The 15,062-nt window shown below is 55.7% G+C and overlaps 1 protein-coding gene across 1 annotated transcript; it reads right to left on the bottom strand.

The window, feature by feature from the left end:
• Nucleotides 1-7,349: 7,349 nt before the first annotated feature.
• Nucleotides 7,350-9,191, bottom strand: HOXB13 (homeobox B13). The gene is made up of 2 exons (XM_047080451.1): nucleotides 8,588-9,191; nucleotides 7,350-7,603 (listed from the first exon to the last, which is right to left on the bottom strand). Exons 1-2 carry the CDS (start codon nucleotides 9,189-9,191, stop codon nucleotides 7,350-7,352), a joined length of 858 nt encoding a protein of 285 aa, XP_046936407.1.
• Between the last annotated feature and the right edge of the window lie 5,871 nt (nucleotides 9,192-15,062).

Here is a 15,062-nt window from a genome sequence, read left to right as displayed (position 1 = left end):
AGATTTTGCTGCCTAAAAATAAGGTAAGAAAACATGAATTACGAAAGAGCGAAAATGAAAAAATTACATTATGTTGATCCTGACTGAAATATTGCTCTAACTTGCCGTGCAGCCTCAGTAACCGGGATTTTTCACGCAGATCAGGCAAGTTTTCCGAGAAAGACAACAAATACTCGTTGATAAAGCAATGAAGGCTTGGCTAGAAGCCAGGCCTCTCGCGTTCCGGATCCTTCCACAACCCTCCCCAGGCCCCTTTCTCTCCACCGGCTCCGCGTCCAGATCCACCTCCCGGAGGGGTGAAGGAATGTTTATAGCCTGACTCAAGTTCAATGACAAAACCCTGCCTGGAGGGGGAGGGGCACCGAACTTCAGCCTTCCATCAGACAAAGACAAAGGCAGAGCGCAGGTGGGGGGGGGGGGCCTGGGCCCAAGTAGACTCGGGGAGCTGAGGGCCCTCAGAAAGAGTATGGATCTCTTTGTCCCCTGCCTGGGGCCTCTGGTGTGCGGCCTGTAGCCCCAGACCAACATTTGGTGCATGTCCCCCTGGGTTGCAGTGGGGCCGTCACAGTCTGAATGGCGAGTAGCTCTCTGATCCCTACTCCGGCTACGCCCACCTTTCAGGACCCAGTGCTAAGGCCCCTGCCTGCTCTACCCACCCAGAGCCCAGACCAGACCATTCTCTGGCCACGACCTGCGTTTTCCGGCCCCCTCCCCGAGTTTTACTGGCATCCTCCCTCCTGGATTTGATATTCTAATCATCTTCCCAGGTTCTACTCCAACAGGCCCTTTTCTGGGACACTCCAGATGCCAGGGGATGAGGGGCGAATCTCGCACACTCTTTGTTCCCCCCATTTGTCTTGGTTGTGATCATTTACCCCGCCACACAATGTCAGAGGTCACAACTGAGGAAGCCGCAGACCCAGGATGTGGCAGTAAGCAAGAGGCAGGGCTCAACGCGATGGGAGATGGCCTCTCCAATGTCTCTCCTCCAGCCTCCCCGCCCCCCCCCCCCCCCCCCCCCGTGGAAGATTTTGCATCCTGTAGGCACCGGGTAAATGAGTGGTGGGTTTAACCAAATTTCTATTTGTCTTTAATCCTGGTGCGGTTTTGTTTTGTTTTGTTTTTTTGCATTTATGCAAATCTCCCTGGTGCACCCAAGAGGGGCCAGGTCTAGGGAGTTTAAGTGCACCTGTGTGACATCAGGGCTCGGCTCCTGATGGAAACAGGCATCTGTCAGTGTCTAGTGGGACCTTGTGAAAAGAGGCATGTTGGGGATGTAGACAGAGAAGCTTAGACACTAAGAGCCCCTGCCACTGCAGGCTGGGTGACGCTGACCAAGTAACTTACCCTCCTTGGTCTCAGTGCCCTCATTTAAAAAAAAAAATTTTTTAACGTTTATTTATTTTTGAGACAGAGAGAGACAGAGCATGAACAGGGGAGGGGCAGAGAGAGGGAGACAGAGAATCGGAAGCAGGCTCCAGGCTCTGAGCTGTCAGCACAGATCCCGACGCGGGGCTCGAACTCACGGACCGTGAGATCGTGACCTGAGCCGAAGTCGGACGCTTAACCGACCGAGCCACCCAGGCGCCCCTCAATGTCCTCATTTTATAAGCTATATACTCAGTTGTGGGTTTTGTCATTGTGACGGTAGTAGCTCCGGAAGGAAACATGAGCAGGGGTCAGCTTGGGGTGGAGGGAAGAAGGGCAGGTGAGTCCTTGCCCCCCATCCCAAGACCAACGAATTAGCAGTGTCAGTGACTAAGTTCTTGGGCATGTGTCCCACCTCCCGCGGCTGTCCTTTGGGGCTCTGAGCCCCTGTGCGTGTGTGCCAGCAGCATCATGTGTCCCCTCCAGTTGCTTCTCGGATCCTGGCACTCGCCAGGCTTCTGAAAAAGACGCAGGCAAGGGGGGGGGGGGACCGAAGGTAGCGGCTCCCAGACAATGGTATGCTGACTTATTTTTTTTAAAGGGCCAGAGCCTTGCCCTTTAGGGTGAGTTTGTCAATCATCCGTGTTATCACTACATTTCATCCTCACGGAGTTTCCAAAACTAGGCGTGTTGTAAAGAATTATGATTTTACATAACAATAACAATAGCATTAACGATAATATTAATTTTGTCTGTGCCAGGACACCACCCAGTCGGGGACAGACATAGGTCACGTGCGGGGCCCCAGTGCTGGAGCTTACTGCCGCTTGCCAGCCTCTCCGAGGCCCGGGGCGGTGTCCGTCCCGCGTGCTGCGAAGCGCTTTCTTTGTCCCTTCCCGCTCAGGCAGCTGTGCGGCTGTCTCTCCAGGAACCAACGTGGAGGTGCCCTCCCCAGGTGGTCAGTCTCTGGTCTCAAGTCCCTTCTACCCCCCTTTCCCTGCCCACCTGGATGCGGAGGCCCCCCCATTCCTGGGGAGACCCCTCCAGGGCCTCCTGAGGCCGGTCCCAGACTGTGAGAGCGGTGACGCCTTTGGCCCACAGATTAGCTAGTTTACCTTATTAGGGAGAAACGCACTCTTGAAGGTAGTGAAACGGGGCCGGTCCCTGGTCTGAGAAATGGGCGCATAACACTCTTGTTCTCTCTGCAAAGGCCAAGCCCGGAATTCAGCTGGCGTCAAGGGCCTGAGTTCGGCAGTCACCGACCTGAAGGCTCAGCCTCGGAGTGGCACAGGACTCAGTTTGCGCACTCTGGGCTAGAGAAGGAAGGACAGGTGCCCCCCTCCAGGCAGAGTCTGGGGCGGGGCTCAGGGAGAGGGCTCCCCACTGCGGCCGAAGGCTGGGGTATCTCCTTCCCAGTGCAGACAGAGGCCTCCTCGCCTGCCTGCCAACCTCCCAACCTCGGTGTCCCCAGCAGGTCTCCGGGTCTCTCCGGCCTTCCTCCCCGCCCCCCACCAGTTTAACTTTCTGCCTCCCAAGGCCGGAGGTGCCCTCCCCTGCCCTTCCCCCCACCTTCCTCCCTCTTCCCTCAAAGCGTTTAGGAGAGTGGGGCGGAGGCAGTGGAGACCACCAACCTGAAACTTCAAGTTCAACGGCAGCCCCTGACCCTTCTCACCCCTCCCCTCCCCTCTGGGTGCCACAGACTCAATTTCCCTCTTAAACATTCTAGGGGCGACTGAACGCAAGCTGCCCGAGTCCCCTGTTTCACCTTGGGGGCAATTTAGGGGAGGGGAGTCAGTGATGGGATTCTTTCCTTCTCTGTCTGCTCGACCATCCCATCCCACCCCCTTTCCACACAGAGGTAACTTGTAGCGGACAAAAGAGGAAAGGCCCGCATCAGTTCCCCACTAGATGTTTTTTAAATCTCTCTCCAGGCCCAGATCAATGCCTGGGGGTGGCGGTGGGGGAGCGGAGGGGTGTCCGACTCGGGTGTAAGGCCGAGGGCCACTCTGGTGCTTTCTCCCCCCCCCCCCCCCCCGCCCCCTTCCTGGAGAGGAACTGTTCAGGTAGGTGAGAAATGATGTAAATTTCTTCAACAACAGCGGAGCCGCGCTTTAGTGAGGTTTGAGTATCCAATCCATGATTGTAGCTCCGGGGTTTCTACTAGACCGGACGCGGCCCGGGACACCGAGAGTTTCTCCCGAAGGAAACCTAATTAAAGTGCAGCACCTAGGACCTCGGATAAAACTTTAATGACGGGGAGGAAGGGGTGGGGGGGTAGGCAGTCTTCTTCGCGTTGGAGGAGGGGAGCCGGGCCGCTGGGAGAACTGGGGGGGCTCGATCAGAGCCTTTCTCCTGCCGCAAAGGGCAGTTTCCGGCTCCGGAGCGGCTCAGAGCAGGGGTGGCTGGGGTGGGGGGCCGGGGGGGGGGGGCCCGCTGTGCGAATTCTCCGCCCGCCGCAGCCTCGCGGGCTCCGGAACGGTCGGAAGCGTTTCCCAGCCTGAGTGAAGGACCCCAGGGCTGGAGCCCCGGCCAGGCCCTCCTCTGGGCGGCCTCGGGAATTTAGATTCGAAAAGAGCTTCCGGAGGTTGCGTCTACGCACTTCTCCATCACGACCCCCTAATTCGGCCTCTGGAAGCCTAATAAAATACAACCGCTTTGGCGTTAGCAGTGATTGCGGTCCTGGAGCCAGCGTAGACGCGACCCTACGATCCCGTTCGGACGCTTGCTGCTGAGACTCTCAGCCCGGGTGTTTGGGGGAGTACGGACAGGGCGTGGAGGGCCGCTCCGAGAATTCCGCCTCGTTGGCGGAAACACACCCGGTGTGTTTTCGGGAGCGTATTTGTGCGCTCCTACATGTATTTTGTTCGTGCAAATGTTGTCTGAATTTACCGATTTGGGAACGTGGCGTTCACATGCTTCAGCCTGAATAATTTTTTAGCAAAACCCGCTCTCCGGTATCTAAACATGGCCCGATTTAAAAGCAAATCGCTGCAGACAAGTTAACGTAGGTGTATGGATTTTGTCGTCAGTTAACACAAATTGGGGAGAGGTGGTTTTTTTTGTTTTTTGTTTTTTTTTTAAAGGCTCGGTCTGGGTGGGAGGGGGTAAAATTGCCTCGGAGTAAAATAGGGTGTTTGCAAAGGGATTTCATGAGAGGCTTTAAAGCCAAACGCAATTAAAATGTTTTGTTTTGTTTTGCACAGGTTCCTTACGTAAATCACTCCGGTTGGGGGGGGGGGGGAGGGTGTCGCCGCGAACTGGTCTGCAGAGGAAGATAAATAATATTCCAGTGGAACGAAGACCCAGACCCAGGACAGATGGCGCCGCGGCCTTGCTACCCAATGTTGTCTATATTTAAGATCAATGCTGCTGCCCACTTTGCCTTCCTCCTGGGTCTCTCGCTGGCCGGACCGATACAACTGACGATACCTTGGCCCCATTCCAGGCGACTCCGGGTCCCGGCGCCCTCATAAGCAGCCCTAAACTGCACTTACTCCGGAGGCCTGAGACCCCCAGGCATCCGAAAGCCAGCGGCCAGGCCTGGGGGGTTGAGGCCGAGCCGACCAGCGGGTTTCCCTGAAATAGCAAACTTCTGCCGGCAGGGGGCGTCCTTGCCTTTTTAATCGTGCACAAACTCCTTGGTAGAGAAATAAATCTCTAAACTCCCGTATCTTTTGTTCGGAAATTGTCGCAAACGAATAATAGAGGAACCCCCGAAACTTTAAGTCCCTTATAGCGGCGTGGAAGAGTTAGAGCCCGGGGGCTGCAGAGTCTCGAGGCCTCTTGACTCCTTCAGGCCTCCCCCTAGGCCCACTAGGCGCGTCCAAGCATCAGCCCCTTTTGTGGCCTTTCCTCTCCTCGTGTGGCGACCCCCCGCACCATGGAGACCCCCACACACGCTTTCATTTGGCCCACACCCTACCCACATGCTGGTATGCACTGAAGTCTTGCCATTTCTGAAGCAGGGGAAAAGGGGGTTTTCACACACTACCCTCCAGAACCTGTGAAGTTAAAAGCTACTTGCATCAGTCTGCTTGAAAGGCAGTAAGTAACTCCCTCTGAGCCGGGTGCTTTACCAAAGAGCTTAAACTGGACCACGGGGCTTGGGAGGGTTTTTTCATTGTTTTTTTTTTTTTTTTTTTTTTTTTTTTTTTTTTTTTTTAATCACAAAAGGAACACCTCCCCCAGGCAGACACAGTCTAAGGAGACCCAAGGGGGGGAGGGTGATCGGCCACCTTTGGGGCCTTTCCCCTCAACCCTGGGCTCCTCTTTGGTATATAGATTTAGAAGAATCTGAGTCGCTTCCCGACTCATTCCCAGGAGAGGAGCCAGAACTGGGATTTCACCCGAACGCCCGGCTGTAAACGCCCCAATCCCTTGGCTACACTTGGAGAACTATGAGCCTGAGCCTGCTTGGAGAGGCCATTGGGACAATGACTGCGGCCCCCACAGGGTGCTCCTGGTGGCGTCTGGGATCATGGGAGGTACAGACCCTCTCCACTTGGATCACGAGGAGCGTGCCCGCCAGGATGCCCCAGCCCAGGCTGCAGGAAGACCCAGGGCAAACCGGCCCACTTTGCTGCACAGCCAAGGTGGTGAATCCCGCAGGGCACTGAGCCCAGGTACGACGTGAGGGAGCAGGCACAGCGGGGACGTCCTTGGCTCTGCAGCTCTTCGAGCAGCCAGTCTGCCCCAGGCTCGTGGAATTCTACATGCCAAGTCTCTAATTGGATGGAGAAAAGGGAGTTGACACGAGCACCAACCTCATCCTCCACCCACCCAGGATTCAGGGTACTTGAGCCAGCGCAAAGGGAAAAGGGGGAAAAAAATCCGCAGCCACCGTTGCCGAACATGGGTCTTTGGGTTTCTGGCACCCACTGTTCTTTTACCCACAAAGGGCCTGCCCCGTCTCCCAAGCCCGGGACCCGCACGCTTCTCTTGGTGGGGGCAAGCGGGTGGTGAAGGGCCATTTTCTGGTTTTCTCTCCAGCCTGGCTAGTCCAGCGGGTTTGGGACGTGTCTGCCCCGTAGGGTGGGACGCGATGCGGTTCTCTAGTTCTGTAACCTTCTGTGCCTGGGTGGGGCACATCTACAAGGCCACAAATACCTATTTCATGTGGCTTCCAAACGCCCGATGGATCGTAACCTGGACAGAACCACCGGGAACGCTAAGGAAAGACTTGGGAAGTTTGGGGGAGGAAATGAGAGGTGGGGAATTATCCGGGCGCTTTCTCGAACTCAGTTTTTCTCCAGGAAGGAGGACGGACTCGGGAGGGCAGCACGCTGGCTTCATTTTCACACAAGGACAAAATCTAAGCGTTGAGGATGGGACTTCTGAGACCACTCGGTACAACCTAGGGGGTGGGCAGGGAAGGGAGGGAGTGGTGCCCACCCGTGTTGTCTTTCTTGCCCGTGTGTCCTCTGAGAAAAATGCTAAATGAGCAACGGTAGGGGTAGGGGTAGGTAGTCGCAGGGATGAATGTGCCTTTTCTCCTCTCTGCCGCAGTCACTGGGGTGGGGGATGGGATTTGGAAATGGAAGGAGATCCAGAGGAAGCTTCCCTGCCAGGGGTCTCCTTCCAAGTTTATTCATAATCAGCTCAATCCATGCAAGCGGTTTCTAAGGTGCTCTTCAGAGCTCTAGATAGAAAATAGGAGACTAATTATCATGGGAACTCACACTGGTGATAGTAATTACTGTCACCGCTAAGATGAATGATTATGACCGCGACAGGTCCCGTAGGTGGTGGCTTACTCTGGTGGGTTGGACTGTAACTCTGGGCCTCACTGGCTCCCTAGAACATATGGGGGTACAGCAGACCATCCCTGAGGAACAGCCCAAGAGGTGTGGCCTGTGACGAGTGTAACCTGTGGGAGCCCCTCACTAGAGTCCTGCGCTCCAGCCTGGCACTGGCAGTCTCCCGGTCTCCCCAGGACACTCCCATTTCTCCCCGCCCCCAACCTCCCCAGGCAGGGATCTCCCTCACGGAGTGGTGCTGGTCTTGACCTTGGCGAGGACTTTCTTCTCCTTAACCCGGCGGTTCTGAAACCAGATGGTGATCTGGCGCTCTGAGAGGCTGGTGGCCGCGGAGATCTTGCGCCTCTTGTCCTTGGTAACGAACTTGTTAGCGGAATACTCGCGCTCCAACTCGCGCAACTGCCCCTTGCTGTACGGGATGCGCTTCTTTCGGCCCCGTCGGAAGGCGCAGCCTTCTGGAGGGTGCTGCGCGCTTGTATCTGCGCGTCGACGGAAGGAGGGAGAGAAAGCCACGCTCAGACCTCTGCCCCCAAGCCCACGCGCAGACCCAGGCCCTACAAGCTAAGTAACTCTCCAGGAGCACCCAGATCGCCCTTCAGACACACGTGGGCTCCCACTCCCCCGAAGCACAGCGGGACACCTCGACTTCCGGCTCGGTTCTAATTACCGCTGAGGCTTGGAAAGACCAGGATTACCTAACACTGTCCTCACGCTTGCAGGTCTGGAAACACACCCATCACACACGGCCAGACCTTTGCCCAGGGTCACATACATACATCCACCCCCACATGCATTTTCACACTCCTGGCCACTCTCCTAGAGTCTACAGCCAAGTTATGTACAGAAGGGAACACATTTCTGTCCCCGCTCCCAACACACACACACACACACACACACACACACACACACCCCACACATACCCCTAGGTTATGACTGCAGGAAATCTGAATTTTCCTGTGGAAACTGAAAATTCATTGGAGAGAAAAGGAGGGCTTGTATTTTTTACAGAACATCCATTGTCTCTGTTCCGACACACCCCACCCCCATACTCGCTAAACTGAGAGTCATTTAGCCTTTTGGCAGAAGTAAACCTGGGATCTTCGAGGTAGGAACAGCCTGAGCCCCTCAGAGGTGATAGGGGAACCAAACACTCTGACATATTGAGAAGCTGGTCCCAAAGCCTCCTAGGGAGGTGAAGGGGTCTGGTGGCCCGCAGGCTTTAGAAAACACCCAGCTCAGCCACCCCCACCCCCCACCCCCACCCCCGCACACTGACCCTCTGGGGCTCCACCAGGCTCTTCAACCACCTAAAACCCTCCTTCAGGGTCCTAATAGCCAACAGAGGACCACAAGCTCCTCCTCACCAGCCCCAAGTTTCCCTTCACCTCCTCCCATGCAAGTGCCCGCCGGGCCTACAACCCACACTCCGCACCAACGGGACCCAAAGTAGTGGGGCAAGTTACCTGCAAATGCTGCCTTCCAGAAGGGCCCTGGCGGGTTCTGTTCTCCCTGGCAACACATCTGGCTGTTCCAGCCCCCGGTGAGGGCCCAGGACTGGTAACTGTCCACAGGCAGCAGGGAGTCGTGGCGAGGCTCCCCGGGGGCCCCCAGAGTCTGCACCACCGACACATCCAGGTAACTGGCCATAGGCTGGTAGGGTCCCGAGTACCCCGGATAGAAGGCAAACTCGGTGGGGCGGCTGGGGTACTCCTCCCCGGCGGCGGCAGTCTCGGCGGGGTAGGCAGCTAGGGTGGCCGCCTGGGCACAGGGTTTCAGCGAGCTCCGGGACACTCGGCAGGAGTAGTACCCGCCTCCAAAGTAGCCGTAAGGCACCGGAGCCGGGGCCGCCCCCTGGGGCACCCCGGGGCAAGGGTGGCACTGCTTTGGCGGTTCCGCAGAGCCCGGCAGGTCCAGGGGGGCATAGCTGACGGCGGGCATCAGCGTAGGCGCCGCTGCTGGGTGGCTAGTCAGTGGGGAGTGGGCGACTAGATTCCGACTCCCTCCCGCGCCGGGCAAGCCATCCATGTCCTTGGCCCCGTCCAAGGTGGCATAATTGCCGGGCTCCATGGGGCCGCGGGTCGGCTCATGGGGTGCCGGGGGTGGGGGATACAGGGGGCACCCAGCTCGCTCTCCCCACCCAGGCCCCGGGAATCCAAGGCGTTTTAAATCGCTCCCAGCTCGCCCGGCGCCTGCATTCGCTCGTCCCGGCCGTCTTGACGCAGGAGACGCAGGTGCCAGGGCACGCGCGCTGATTGGCTGTGGCCTTGGGGAGAGAAGCTAGTAAAATCTTCCTGGCAGAAATTGCGAAAATACTTTACCCTTGCTTCTCTCCCAGTGTGTCTCTCTCCCTCTCCCTCCCTCCCTCTCTCCTCCTCCCCCTCCTTCTCTCCCTCCGCGCGCCTCCCTCCCTCCCTCCCTAAGTCCCTCTCTCCCTCTCTCCCTCTCCCTCGCTTTTATTGCATTTGGAAACCAGAAAAGAACCGAGAGGAAGTGTCCTTTCTCTGCTTTCCAGTTTGGAGCTACCCAGCTCCGCGTCCTGGGGGGAAGAGAGAGGCGGGAGGGGAGGGGGGAGGGAGAGAAGACAACGAGCCGGCCCCCCACCTCCGCAGCCTCCTCTCCCTCCCTGGCTCTCTGTCTCCGGTGCTTTGGCAGGTTTAACGAGAGAATAAAAAGCTCTCCCTATAAAGTGTGCATCTCATGGTGGGGGTGGGGTGGGGAAGGGGAGTCGGGGGTGGGGCCCGGAGGAGGCCGCTCTGTGCCTGAAAGGGGAACCTGGGAAGGTGCCTGAACCAGAAGAGGCTGGGAAATGGGGATTAGAGGGCATTTCTGGGAACCCCTTGCTTTAGGTCCCGGGGGGGGGGGGGGGGGGGCAAGCATCCCAGTTCACTCCAGGTGCCCCTCCTATTCCGGATGCGCGTAATAGGCTGCCCAGGGAAGTGCCTGGGAAGCCCTTCCCCCCACCCCCCCCACACACCCCGGGATCCCAGCTACCGCCCCGCCAGCTCCGGGAGTGGGGTGGGGCAAGAGAGGGAGGGGGACAGGAGCTGGGGAGAAGACGGGAGATCTGGAGCCTGGGATGTGCCACGTTCAGATCTGAAAGGGAAATGGAGTTTCTAGCTGTAGCCTGCGAAAGGGGGTCCGGATTTCCGTTTCATGGTGGGGGAAGAAGTACGGAGAGAGCACAAAGATGCCTTGTATATTCAGAGAGAGGCAGAGGCCGAGGGACGACAGCACCAAGAGGGAAAGAGAGAATTGGGTTGCAGGGGTGGGAAAGGGTCTTATAAAACCCCGAAGTACCAGCCAGAAAAGAGGATCTCTTTTCCCCCGTTGCTGGGATCTAAGGAATTTCCAGGAAACCAGGCCTAACTGGCTAAGCACACGGGTTGCAGGGGTGCTGGGCCCCAAGGAAGAAGGAGCCTGCCCTGTGCAAAGATGTCCAGCCTCTCCGCCCTGCGGTTCTCCTCTTAATTCCCAAGAGGCCCAGGTAATTCACCATGGCCCTGGCACATTCCTACCCAAGCTGAGTGTCCAGAAAGCCCAAGACCCCCTATTGGCTTCCTCCAGGATTTACATTTCCTTGGAAAGCAGGATGGGAGAGAGAGAGCCCGAAACACCGCAAGGATTGCTGGAGGTCCCTCCGTTGGGCCCTATTGTACAGTGTAATTCAGAAGACTCCAACCAATTTGTGTCACAGTTCCTCAGAGGTTTTTCTGTTTCCTTTGCTACCCCTCCCAAATCAAATCCTTCTGGGTCCACTTCTTCTAGAACCCCCAGTTTTTCTGGAGGAGGCAGGAACTTTTCCATTCCACACCAGCGTCATGGCGATTATACGAAACAATCCACCCTGACTCTCGGTGGGCTCAGCCATGCCCAACCGTACCAACCTGAACCTGAACTTGAGCCACCTCTCAGGAAAGCACCCATACAAACTGGAATTTCCCCCAAGCTGTGGGGCTGTAGTGGAGATCATAGCTCGCCCTCGACGGACATTGCTAATAACAGAAGACACCAAGCACAAAATCCTCACTAGGTTTTATTTTATTTGAAAACAACATGAGAGAAAAGGGAGGAGATATCTCTTTGGATGCTTTCCAGTTTCTTCTCCTAGCCTCTTGCTTGTGTAATAATGAAAGACAAAACTGCCAGGATTTTTACCTAAAGACTACAATTTTTTTCAATGTTTTTTTTTTTAAGTATGTTCTACACCCAGCGTGGGGCTTGAACTCACAACTCGAGATCAAGGGTCACGCACTCCACCGACTGAGCCAGCCAGGCACCTCTTGTCACTGGTTTTTACTGTAGGTGACAGTACAGGTATAAGATCCCTAAACTTAGAAATACATAATTTTTTTTTAATTTTTTAATGTTTATTCATTTTTGAGAGACAGAGAGAGTGTGATCAGGGGAGGGGCAGAGAGAGAGGGAGACAGAATCCGAAGCAGGCTCCGAGCTGTCAGCACAGAACCCGACGCGGGGCTCGAGCTCACGAACTGCGAGATCATGACCTGAGCCAGTTGGACGCTTAACCGACTGAGCCTCTCAGGCGCCCCCCAAAGTACATAATTCTAGTCATACCTTATGACCCAGCAATTCCATTCCTGGACATATTCCCAACAGAAACGAATGTTTATGTCCATCAAAAGGCAGGTACCGGAATGTCGAAAGCAGCTTAATTCCTTGTAGTTCAAAGACAAAAACAACCCAAATGTCCATCGGTAGTACAATGGGTAAATACGTCGTGCTATAATTAAAGAAGGGAGTACTACACAGCAATAAAAAAACCCTACTGCTATTCACAACATGGATGAGTCACACAGATATATGTGATTTGGGGATATGTAGTGCTCTGGTTCGTGTCCACGGAAATGCACTGAGCTCAGCATTATTCTGGAACGCAGAGATGATTCACTCGAACCTTGCCGGGGAGAAGCTCTCCAGCTGTGCTAGAGACTCCCGTGTAAACAGATACATTTCAATACAAATACTCTAGGATTTTTGTTTTTGTTTTTGTTACACTCTGCAATTTAGTTAGTATCTACTAGATCCCAGGAAATCCTTCTGGATGTCATATTTATTAGCATATGACATATGTTCCCGCTTCTTGTACATGTGTATGCATGTCCGTCTCTCTGTGACCTGTCATCGACGTTTAGTGAATTCAGATAAGGTGCGACGAACTCCCTCATCCGTAAAAATTATGTCTCCTTGCGGGGACAATAATTCTTACTTCACAGAAATGGTGTGGAGATTAAATGGAATTTAAATGGAATGCACTTGAGAGCATTTTATAAACTGAACACCTACGAGTTCTGTATGTGTATCTGTGTCTAAGGAACTACAGCCACCTTTTCTTATTTGAAGAGAAAAGGACAGTTGCCCTAAAGACTACCGGCCTCTCCTCACTTGCCTCTCCCAGCCCTGTGTACGCCTGAGATTTCCACAAAGAGAAACTGAGGCTCAGAGCCTCCAAATCCTCCCTCCAGCCGGACGAGAGTTCGGTTGAGGTCTCAGGGGGCCTTCTGACCTCCCAGCCGGCCCAGGCCGAGCCAACCCTTCCCCCCGGGCACCCCCCACCCCGCCCCGCCCCACAGACTCTTTTGTGTCCTGCTGGGAGCCTCCATGCAGACCCTCCAGGACCCCGAGCCGTCCCCCCCACCCCCCCAGGTCCCTTTACGGACCCAGCCAAACGCGCTGAAAGCCTCAGCTGCTCCTTTACATACCGCCCAGACACCTCCGGGAAGGTCAAGGCCAAGTTGAAAGTTAAGAGTCTGTTTACCTCCGGGAGCCCATTCAGCGCGGCCCCACGGACCGCCTTTGACCTTTACAGCCGGGCCTTTGAGCGCGGCCGCCGCGCCCCCAGGGGTTCCGCCACGGGGACTTGGAACCTCCTTGTCAGCTCCCGCCCCCGCCCGGGCTCGGGTCGCCGGCGAGGGGGAGGGGGCGAGCGACGCCCCCTCGGCCCACTTGGGGCAGTGGTTAAATTATGTATTATGTTTTGTAAAGCAAGGTGAGCGCCGCTGTCTTCGTTCTCCCACCTGGAACAAGGTATATGATCACGACGACCGAAGGCCTCAGGTCGGCCGTGAAGAGTGAGGCGAATTTATCTGTGGTGGCCACAGTTCTTTTTCTGCAAAGGTCAGGGCTCCGCTGCCGCGACACTGCTTGGAGCCGCTTCCTTTATGAAGAGGGCCTAATGGGGTGTGTGCTCTTTTCTCTCGTCTTTTCTAACATCCTTTCTTTTCTTTCCATCTGTATTTTCTTTTCGTCTGTCTTTAGTCTCTTGGTATCTTTCTTTTCTTTTTTTTTACATCTGTATTGTCCTGACTGCCTTTCTTTCCTTCGATTTTAATTATCTTTCTTTTCCTGCATTCTTTCCCGCATTCTTTCTTTCTGTCTGTATTGCTTCCCTTCGCCCCCCTCCCCATCCCCGGGTACCTTTATGTAGCCTTCGGTCCCTTTCTCCCTAGCTGTCCCTTACCCTATTTTTCCTTTGTTTGCTTTTTCCTCCCCTCTTTTTTCTTTCTTTCGTTTTCTCTCTTTTCCTTCCTTCCTCCTTTTCTGTCTTTCCTTCTCCTTTATGTCTTTTTTTTTTTTTTTCAATTTCTTTCTCTCTTCTCTCAGATTTACTTGCCTCTGCCCCCTGCCCCCAACGCACACACTCAGTTTCTCCTTTTCGGATCCTCTCAATTTTCCATTGTTCTCCTCCGGAGTCTGGAAGGGGCCTCTCCGCAGGCGGCCGGAGCCGGCCCTTGGCAAGGTCGGTCTGCAGGGCGGCCTGGAGTGGGTCACCGGCTTCGGGGGCCCTGCCGGCGGTTGGGAATGACAGGGGGCCCAGGCCCTTCTCTCGGAACTGAAGTCAGGCTGGGCCTCTCCCGACCTTAGAGGAAAGTCTTTCGGGCAAATTGACGGCCTGGTCCAGGAGCTACAAGAATCAGAGATTGGAGGCACGGTTCTTGAGAAGGAGGCCGCGGCCACCTCCACTGTCTCTCCCCACCCAGAGAAGCCTGGAGACATCCCCGGGGATTAGGACCCTCTCAGGACAAACTCAAGTGCTTTCGAAGCGGAGACTGTAGGAGAGAGCTACAAAATGAGCCGATCACGGCCTCGGGCACGGAACACTGGATCTGAGGAGTGATCAAAAGACGGTCTGCTAAGAGGAGCGGCGCGCCCGCCCTGATGGCGCCTGGAAACCAGAGAAGCGCTTAGCCAAGCCCAAGAACCGTGAGTGGGGGTCTGGAGCAGGGGGAGGGAGGGAGAGAGTGAGGAGCGGGGGGGGGCTGGGGGGCAAAACTGAGGGTCGCTGAAAAGAGACCAAGAGCCTCCAGTCCTTTGGTCCTGCAACTGTGGGCCAGAAGCACGCTGTTCCCTGCCTGCCTTGTGTGCTGTGTGTCCAGTTGGAGGCCCTGCTGGCCCCCAGGGTCCCCAGCCTCTTCCCACCCTGGGCTTTGCTGGGGAGCACGACCTCCGGCACCCACCCCAGCACCCAACCCAGAAGAGCCCAGTGTGGATCTGGCCCAAACCACTAGGAATTTGGGGCCTAGAGAGCGGCACTGCAGAGCAAGGTTTGGGTGGGCAGAATCATTTCCCCTCTCCGAGCCTCTGTTTTCTCCTCTGCCTGTGTAAGGAGCGGAGGGCTGGACAAATCTCTAGGCCCGCTTCAGCGTTCACTTTGGGCAGAAGCACGAACAGGAAAAGGGAGCATTCCTGGAGGTCGAAGGCGTTAGTGGGGAGGGAAACCCTGGAGAGAGCCACAAATAGGCCACTGGGCTGGCCACTGATTATTCTGAGAGGATCCAAGGTGGGGCACAGTTAGGTCCTTGAGGGAGCCCTGCCCTGAGACCTTCTCGGGCTGACTCAGTTGGGGCAGTCAGCCCCAGGGTATAAACTCCACAGTAGCCCATTAAATAGGACCAAATTGGTGTGGGAGATCACCTCCTC

Source organism: Lynx rufus, unplaced genomic scaffold (genome assembly GCF_022079265.1).
Source record: "Lynx rufus isolate CCGP_SWC_20201006 ecotype Redwood Valley unplaced genomic scaffold, mLynRuf1.p SCAF_18, whole genome shotgun sequence".
In the NCBI taxonomy this organism is placed as follows: domain Eukaryota; kingdom Metazoa; phylum Chordata; class Mammalia; order Carnivora; family Felidae; genus Lynx; species Lynx rufus.
Note: the sequence above shows the minus strand (reverse complement) of the source record. Positions and strands in the feature narration are given on the sequence as shown.